Here is a 10,249-nt window from a genome sequence, read left to right on the forward strand (position 1 = left end):
CATTATTGTCAAAATAGCTGCCAACATAAGTGAATACACCCAACGTGATAACAGCTGTACGTTATTTAACCATGCAAAGCCACATGTCCTATTTATTATGTTCATGTTTTTGTCTGCTTGACAGGACCATACAAATTTGTGTATCAATTTGTACACAAATTTATATATTTGTATTAAAGCAGTTAAAATTTGGTGCTTGAGTACAATTCTCTCATACTGACCACTGGGTGTTCAACATGGCACCTCATGGCAAAGACTCTCTGAGGATTTGAGAATTAGAATTGTTGCTCTCCACAAAGATGGCAGAGGCTATAAGAAGATTAGCACCCTGAAACTGAGTTACAGTACAGTGGCCAGGGTCATACAGAGGTTTTCCAATACAGGATTCACTCGGAACATGACTCACAAGGGTCGATCAAAGAAGTTGAATCCTCGTGCTGTGCATCAGGTGCAGATGCTGCTTCAAAACACAGACGCATGAGTGCTACCAGCATTCCTTTAGAGGTTGCAGAAGTGGAAGGTCCCCTTGTCAGTGCTCAGACCATACGTTGCACAATGCAATAAGTCGGTTTGCATGGCCGCTATCCCATAAGGAAGCCTCTTCTGAAGTTGGCTCACAAAAAAACCCACAAACAGTTTGCTAAAGACAATCTGTCCAATAGCATGCATTACTGAACCCATGTCCTGTGGTCTAATGAGACTAAGATAAACATATTTGGCCCAAATACTGTCCAGCATGTGTGGTGATGCCTTGGTGAGGAGTACCAAGAAAACTGTGTCTTGTCTACAATCAAGCATGGTGGTGGTAGCATCATGGTCTGGAGCTGCAGGAGTGTTGCTGGTATTGGGGAACTGTGGTTTATTGAGGGAAATATGTATTTCGAAATGTACTGTGACTTTCTAAAGCAAAACATGATGCCCTTCCTTCAGAAACTGGGCCGAACAGCAGTTTTCCAACATTATAACAACCCCAAACACACCGCCAAGATGATAACTGCTTCGCTGAGGAAGCTGGAGGTGAAGGTGTTGGAGTGACATATTATGTTTTCAGACCTGAACCCTATTGAGCGCCTGTGGGGCATCATCAAGGGGAAGGTGGAGAAGCACCATGTGCAGATTGTGATGTCATTATAGGAGAGTGGAATTGGATCTCAGCAACAACCTGTGCAGCTCTGGTGAATTCCATGCCCAGGAGAATTAAGGCAGTGCTGGATAACAACGGTGCTCATACAAAATATTAACTTTGGACACAGTTTTTACATGTTCATTTAGTCACATCTTTACATATTCACTTTTGTTGCCAGTTATTTTGAGCTGCAAATTGCATTACTCTAAAATACTCTAAAATCAAGTTTGATTTCTATAGTATTGTGCATATATATATATATATATATATATATATATATATATATATATATATATATATATATATATATATATATATATATATTTGTATAATGGGGCATACTGATATATATATATCTATTAATAATTTTGCCAATACTGGGACATCACATAATAATTGATTTGGCTAATAAAGCATTAATACTATACAATGAACGAAACGTGTCACTGGAGATGTTAAGGAAGAAAATTAATTATTCTTGTATTGCCAGAGGTTGAAGTGTATGTTGAAGTTCCAGTACTTCATTACTTCTCTTTCTCTTTTGACCAAATGTAAAGGAGGGACATGTAATTTTAAAGACGACCTACTGTGTAACTGTAAGATATATTCTTATCAGAAGCAGCATCTGAAAACCCGCAATAATAAACGAGTTGCTTTGAGAGAGAGTGTGTGTGTGTGTGTGTGTGTGTGTGTGTGTGTGTGTGTGTGTGTGTGTGTGTGCGTGTGTGTGCGCGCGCGCGAGAATGTAAGAGCTGCGCATTCCCTGCAGCCAAAGGCGAATTTATTTATTTCAGTAGAGATTCTAATAAAAAGAGAGAGAGATTCTTAAAAAATCAGGTCTTAACCGTAAAAACAAGTCACACCATCATGATGGTCATTTTAGAGAGAAAAACGCGTCCGAGGTGTGAGTAAAGAGAACTCACCTGAATCAAAATGCGAGCTTAGAGCAAAGCCGGGACTAAAATACGACGTGGACATGATCAGGAGCGCAAGAGCAGCATGCATCCTCTCAATCCCGAAGATGCTGCTGGCATTTGCATTGAAACGGAAGTGTCCCAAATTAATTAGAGTCGTCTTGCTGTCTTGTTCAGCGAAAAAACGCTCTCTGCACCTCCGCACATGTTAGACGCTTACAAACGAACAGATGTGCTGGGAGCGACTCGTCAGTGCGTGATGTGAATGCTCATTACAGCAGGCCGTTGATTTCTGTTCTTCCGAAGCTCCACATAAGCCTGGATGCTAATTTATTTACGCTGCACCAAACGAAGAGCAGATCCGATGAACCATTTCCTTCCAGCAACACACGCAGGGGGGTCAATCCTCCGAGGCTTTGCCAATTGACAGCAAGCTCTATCCGAAAACGTTGTAAAAAAGCAGGGACCAAAACGCAAACACACCACATTCAGGTTACTGGTGTGGGTAAAATGCTATTAATGCAGGTGGAGCTAAGGAGCTAATTAAAATGTGTTGTGGAGCTTTGGTGATGGAGCTGTCTAGTGCTGAAACGGAGCTCCATGCTGCTCTGCCGCTGCTTTGCGCTGGAGTGATGCTGATGGGGGAGGGGACGATGCGCCACAAACCTAGCTGGAAAAAGCTTTCAACCTCAAAAACGACGCGAACATTTCACACACACGAATGTCAGGGAGCCTACATGCAGGGCAGAATGTATTCTTTGACATCAGCTTAGTCTAAGACAAGGCAATGATGCACACAAATGCGAAAGAGGTTAGTTACATAATAAATAGAGGATGTGATTAAAGGTTAATATTCCCACCCAGAAGCTACTCTACCCTTTTAAGGCTTCATGAATTTTTATTTTACATAAATAGTGGAGGTATTTCTTCCTTCTTTCCCAGCATTCTTTGATCCACCTGTATTTCAAAGTATGAGAACCTGAAAGACGTGTAATCAGTTTGATAAGTTCATTTAATTGAAAAGAATATGAATGAATAAATTAGGTTTTTATGATTTTTAAAGACACTTCACTGGAGTTTTCTTCGAAGCTACAGGTTTGGTGTGCATAAATATATTTTTCTCCACACTTTCTAGTCTTCCAGCAGTCTCTTGTCCAATAGCTGATAAATAGGCTGATGTGAGTTATTAGGTGAATGATGTGGACATCCCATTTGGGGTGAATCTGCACCAAGTTTTCCCAGGAAAGGTTTTTGACCCACCACAATTCTGACCACAAAAAAAAGGTTACTGAAGATATTGGATGAATGCATGAACCTAAAAAGATTTTAATAGAAGTCATATCTCAAATACGTGTAGTATGGTTCTGTATATACACACTCTAAAGAGCCCCCCAGAGGTATGTGGTAGGTAGAGAAACATTGCTAGGTTTTTTAACATCTATTACTGCTGGGCTGTAATACTGTTGATAGACTATTTACACACATTCATTTATTTTTTGGGCAGTGGGAGAACCAGGAGAACCAGGAGAACCAGGGGACCCCCCCCCCACACAAAAAGCAAGAATGTGCAAAAAAGTATACAGACAGTAGAGTGGTAGCTCTGTGGTTAAGGATTTCATGAATGTAACTGATAGCTCTGGATCACTACTTACTGTATACTATTTTGGCAAGTGTGCATCACCTGACTGTTCCCCCAGATTCTGGCAGTAAACAGAGGTATTTCTTTCCATGTCAGTGTTGTATAAATATTGTTTAAGAGTATGATGGGGCAAATTGCTAAAAGAAAAATAAGTAATAAAATGCATCATGGTTTTCATGCTAAAATGGCTGGCTGAAAAAAAACTCTGACTTGTAATACTTTGGCAAATCAATTAAGTACAGCTTATTCGCATTTAACTAGTTGGCCCCAATGAGCAAAATCTTTTTCACAATCCTGATGGTGTTTACTTTATAATTAATGTTTCGGTAAATTTAGGTCAATGTGTGAAAAACTATTCACAACCACATCCCATATACACATGATCTATTATTTCTACTGAGCCCTATTGATCTCTGGAGATCATCAGCACAGGTTTTATTAGCCCAGCACTTGCCCCCTGTGTGACATTAATCCAAAGATTGAGCTGAAATGTCAAGTATTCTGTTTCTCTGATTCACCATGTAGCGCATTTAGCGTTGCCATGGAAACACCATAAGGGGCTTGAGTGTGTATGGGGTTACTCAGTTCTCCTGTGGTTTTTCTCATTTTTCTTTATCCATCACTCTCTGTCTCTTGTCCCTTTCCATACTCAGCAAACACACACACACACACACACACACACACGCGCACACACACACATTTCTCATGCTATTTGCATTTAAATGGCTGCAGGTGGCACATCGAGACCAACTGAAATGAGTAGTGACCTTCATTTATCCTGAATGCCAAATGTTTCCCATTGTATGGAAAAAAAAAAAAGTACAGGAAAAAAACTGCACAAAACTGTGATCTACACTGCCAGAACTGTTGGACTTTGCTGAAGCTGGAACTGTGTACACCCTTGCTGAAATAATAATTTGAGAGGAAAAGAATGAATCCCTTTTTAAATGCTTTTTTCCATTCATCTTCTAAATTATTTTTCCAGCATGTGAAACATATCTGCAAAAAGTGTGATAGAGAATGGAGTACACTGTGCTACATGTTGTACATGTACTAGCAGAATACTCCGAAATATTTTACTACTGGTTTTTTTTAGGGAAATTGTATACAACCTATGATTTAAATTTTTTTTTTTAAATGTAAGAAAAGTAATTCCTTTAGGAAGGTCTGAAAAGTGTAAATTACATGATGTGTATGAGCATTTGTATGTGATTGAAGCCACACTTGGAATGAAAAGGGGCCATTTAAAAATGTTGCATTGTGTACTGTATATACTGTACTGTGTACTTTTAAATATCATATATTTCCATTTCAATTGGATACTACAGAGTGGGCTCAGAATTGTGACCAATCTAATCAAGTGTAGTAAGTAAGTACTACAGTAAAGAATAGACGAAAAAAAAGGCTCTTCCTTAAAAACTCTATTGGGTCTGCCTACAGATGATAGATCACAATTCATTCATTTTCAATTTTACCTGGAGTCAGCAAGCAAAATGCACTGAAAATGTCTTTATATCCCTAAAAAACCCTTAGAGATATGAACACATTGTATATTTTATTAACACACAATGCTTGTTAAACCAAGTTTACCAACATAATGCCTTTTAAAGGTTGGGGGTTCAAACCCCAGCACTGCCAAGCTGCCATTGTTGAGCCCTTGAGCACGGCACTCAACCCTATCTTCATCAGGGGCACCAAACCACAACTGACCCTGTGCTCTGACCCCAAATTCCAACTAAATTCTCATTTAGTTGAAGAACAGTCAATGCATTGCTCCAGCATTTGAATCTGCACCTTTTTACTATAAACCCTGGGTAAATAATGATTATCATTATGGTGTCAGAATCGCACACAGGTAATAACCTTTTCCCGAAAGACACAGATATTGCTACAAAAATGTTGCTCTGTGGAAAGCAGTTTACAAATGATCAAGCAGATCTAACACACTTAGCTTCAGTGGCCTAACACACACACACACACACACACACACACACACACACACACACACACACACACACACACACACACACACACACACACACAGACAGACAGACAGACAGACAGACAGACAGACAGACAGACAGACAGACAGATACTGAATGAATAGATTCAAATGCAAACATGTACAAGTGTACATGTCATGTTATACATATTAACTGTGCACAGCACAACTACAACTTCAGTGGGCAATTGTATCACCCACAAGGGAGCAGTTATCAGGGAATTGTTTCAACACCAAATAATGAGAAAAGATCTAACAATTAGGCACTTTGACTCTCTAGGGTAATCTCTAGGAAGGTCTAACCCCGAATCATGATGTATGCTGTGGAATTGTGCACTTCTTAAAATAAAAACAATGCTCAATACAGTCATAGTTACACATCACCTTCATGTATTTCAGTAAAAACAAATATTTTAATATAATTGTCTATCTGGCAAATAGACAAGAGTGAAAAGTATGACTGAAGGGAAATGTGTACTCTTTCCAGTAACAATATATGGAACCATTAATTCATTGAGTAATATCCATGACTTAATTTTTTATTGAAATACCCGTCTCTCAAGTCAAGTCAAAAGCATAGGTAAGTGTACACAAGGGGCACATTGTTACAATCCTATAGTCCAGGGGTCACCAACGTGGTGCCCGCAAGGACCAGGAGTAGCCCGCAGTCCTTTTCTAAAAAATAGCTGTTTCCTACTTTGTTAAATCATTGTTGATCATTATTATGAGAAATCATTAAAACAATCAGTGTCTTCACATAGATACATATCATTAATTATTAATAATAACATAATAAAAGGTAAATTAAGCAAGTTTGTTATTTTAGATCAAACTGAAAACAGTGTGTATCAAACTGGTAGCCCTTCACATTAATTGGTACCAAAGAAGTAGCTCTCAGTTTCAAAAAGGTTGGTGACCCCTGCTATAGTCCTATAAAACACAGTGAAATTCATAATTCCTATAGTAAAGAAGAGTTTGGTACCTCTTTTTTAATTGCTGCAACAGATGTTTAATGACGCTTTTGATATATTTTTGTGTTTGTTTTTCTTTATTGTTTTTATTTCATTGTGAAGTACGAAAATCAGAGCAAAGCTCAGACTAAAGTTTTAACTGTGACATAGTATTTTGTACATACAGTGAGGAAAATAAGTATTTGAACACCCTGCTATTTTGCAAGTTCTCCCACTTAGAAATCATGGAGGGGTCTGAAATTGTCATCGTAGGTGCATGTCCACTGTGAGAGACATAATCTAAAAAAAAATCCAGAAATCACAATGTATGATTTTTTTAACTATTTATTTGTATGATACAGCTGCAAATAAGTATTTGAACACCTGAGAAAGTCAATGTTAATATTTGGTACAGTAGCCTTTGTTTGAGGTCAAACGTTTCCTGTAGTTTTTCATCAGGTTTGCACACACTGCAGGAGGGATTTTGGCCCACTCCTCCACACAGATCTTCTCTAGATCAGTCAGGTTTCTGGCCTGTCGCTGAGAAACACGGAGTTTGAGCTCCCTCCAAAGATTCTCTATTGGGTTTAGGTCTGGAGACTGGCTAGGCCACGCCAGAACCTTGATATGCTTCTTACAGAGCCACTCCTTGGTTATCCTGGCTGTGTGCTTCGGGTCATTGTCATGTTGGAAGACCCAGCCTTGCCCCATCTTCAATGCTTTAACTGAGGGAAGGAGGTTGTTCCCCAAAATCTCGCAATACATGGCCCCGGTCATCCTCTCCTTAATACAGTGCAGTCGCCCTGTCCCATGTGCAGAAAAACACCCCCAAAGCATGATGCTACCACCCCCATGCTTCACAGTAGTGATGGTGTTCTTGGGATGGTACTCATCATTCTTCTTCCTCCAAACACGTTTAGTGAAATTATGACCCAAAAGTTCTATTTTGGTCGCATCTGACCACATGACTTTCTCCCATGACTCCTCTGGATCATCCAAATGGTCATTGGCAAACTTAAGACGTGCCTGGACATGTGCTGGTTTAAGTAGGGGAACCTTCCGTGCCATGCATGATTTCAAACCATGACGTCTTAGTGTATTACCATCAGTAACCTTGGAAACGGTGGTCTCAGCTCTTTTCAGGTCATTGACCAGCTCCTCCCGTGTAGTTCTGGTTGATTTCTCACCTTCCTTAGGATCATTGAGACCCCACGAGGTGAGATCTTGCATGGAGCCCCAGTCCGAGGGAGATTGACAGTCATGTTTAGCTTTTTCCATTTTCTAATGATTGCTCCAACAGTGGACCTTTTTTCACCGAGCTGCTTGGCAATTTCCCCGTAGCCCTTTCCAGCCTTGTGGAGGTGTACAATTTTGTCTCTAGTGTCTTTGGACAGCTCTTTGGTCTTGGCCACGTTAGTAGTTGGATTCTTACTGATTGTATGGGGTGGACAGGTGTCTTTATGCAGCTAACGACCTCAAACAGGTGCATCTAATTTAGGATAATAAATGTAGTGGAGGTGGACATTTTAAAGGCAGACTAACAGGTCTTTGAGGGTCAGAATTCTAGCTGATAGACAGGTGTTCAAATACTTATTTGCAGCTGTATCATACAAATAAATTGTTAAAAAATCATATATTGTGATTTCTGGATTTTTTTTTTTAGATTATGTCTCTCACAGTGGACATGCACCTACGATGAAAATTTCAGACCCCTCCATGATTTCTAAGTGAGAGAACTTGCAAAATAGCAGGGTGTTCAAATACTTATTTTCCTCACTGTATATAGCACAGTGCTAAAGTGAGGGTAGTTTTAAAAATATTTTTAATTGGGTTAATAGATGTGTTAAATAGGAAATTGAAGGTAAATGAACAGTAGAGCAATCCAGATATTTAATATTTGGTGGGACATCCTTGTGCCAGCAGAATAGTATAAATTCTTTAGGCGCATTTGCACAGTTTTAGAAGAAATTCAGCAGATAGGTTGTTTGGAGAACTAACCACAGATTTAGGCTCTGTGGGGGTCAAAACTATTACTTCTAGGATTCCTACTTCTAGAATTCCTTGATGTTCTCTACTCTAAAGGGCCAATCAGATGCCTCCCCAATGGTGTTACATGATGGACATTTATCTGCCTGTATTTCTCAGCATGGAGGACACCATTGATCCTGACCAAATCTCTAACTCTCTAAATGCTTTGCAGAAATGCAGCCCCAAACTTGCAAGGAACCTCCACCATGCTTCACTGTTGAATGCAGACATTCATCAATGACTGTTTCAACCTACATATGAAACTGATGATCATTAGCACCTGCTTGGTGTAATTGGTTAATGATACACCTGATTCTGATTGTACAACATCCCTGACTTTGTGCAAGTGAACAAAATGTGCAAAAGCAAGAATTGAAAGCCAAAGGGTGATTCGATGTGGATTTCTTTTTCTGTTCTGAAATGGTTTTAATGGAGCTTTAATGCTCTTTCTTGTTTGCTTCTTTCCTCTAATATATTATGAAGCATGAAAGTAGAAAATAAGAGAACAGTGCTTCATAATTCTTACACTAGAGATGATCCACCTGCTAACTGGATTAAACACAATTTGTTGATGTGCAGAAATTCTCAGCAACTCGGTCACTTCACTTAAATTAGTGTAAAATGGATTGAAAGCTGCAATTAAACCAAATCGCCACAAGAGGTCAGCAAAAAAACAGCTGCCAACTTTTACAGCTTGGTGCTACTGTACTCCTTTGAATACAACAGTAAAACCCTAATTTACGAGCAAACTTTTTTTTAGTGTTATATTTTTATTTCACTAGAAATCTTGAAAAATGTCTCCCAAGAAAATCAGTGATGGTGCAGGGGGAAAAGTTAATAGAATTACCATTGAAACCAAGAAGGAAATAGTCGAAAAGTAAGAGCGTGGTGTGTGTACGTGTGATCTATGTCAGCAGTATGGGGTGTCTAGCTCTACCATAAACACCATAGTAAAGAATAAAGAGAAGGTCAAGAGAAGGAGATTCTCCTTCCAAAAACTAACATCCTTCCTCTCTCACCATCCACCACCATCTCACACTCGCAATCAACCACTACCACATGTTAAATTATGTTGACCATACGGTACTGTATTTTAATTAATTTATCTTTATTTTTATTACAGTATTTTATTATCTTATTATTAATAATGTATTTCTTTGTCAATAGAGTCATTTGCGGTGTATTTGTTTGTTAACATAGGCTACAAATATTTTTTTAGTGCAGAAATAAGCGATCAAATGAGATCTCAAAGGATTAAATCACTTTTACATTCATTCTTATGGGGAAAATTAGTTCGAACGTACAAGCAAATGGACCTACGAGCAATTTATGCTTTATGTAAGTCCAACTGGGTTTTACTGTACATCTTGAGTAAGCATGAAACATTTTATTGCCCTTGCTTCACCCGTAGATGTGATCGCTATAGTTTTGACTGTAATTATATAACCCGTGCTCCAGGACAATGTTATGCAATGTACTAAGTACTGTGTTAACAATGGTTTTTTTACAGCTTGTTAAACATGAAGGAGTTACATGCCAGTGGCAAATTACAACTTTGGTGTACATCCCAATTACAAACTATTTCCTTTC

General features: G+C 38.9%; 1 protein-coding gene across 1 annotated transcript in view; it reads right to left on the reverse strand.

The window, feature by feature from the left end:
• The window catches only part of aatkb (apoptosis-associated tyrosine kinase b), a 50,756-nt gene extending 47,940 nt beyond the window's left edge, over nt 1-2,816 (reverse strand). The window contains exon 1 of the mRNA XM_083556373.1: nt 2,050-2,816. Within this exon, the coding sequence (XP_083412499.1) occupies nt 2,050-2,131 (82 nt within the window). The 5' untranslated portion in view covers nt 2,132-2,816. The remainder of the gene's footprint in view (nt 1-2,049) is intronic.
• Between the last annotated feature and the right edge of the window lie 7,433 nt (nt 2,817-10,249).

Source organism: Silurus aristotelis, assembly GCF_946808225.1.
Source record: "Silurus aristotelis genome assembly, chromosome: 12".
In the NCBI taxonomy this organism is placed as follows: Eukaryota; Metazoa; Chordata; class Actinopteri; order Siluriformes; family Siluridae; genus Silurus; species Silurus aristotelis.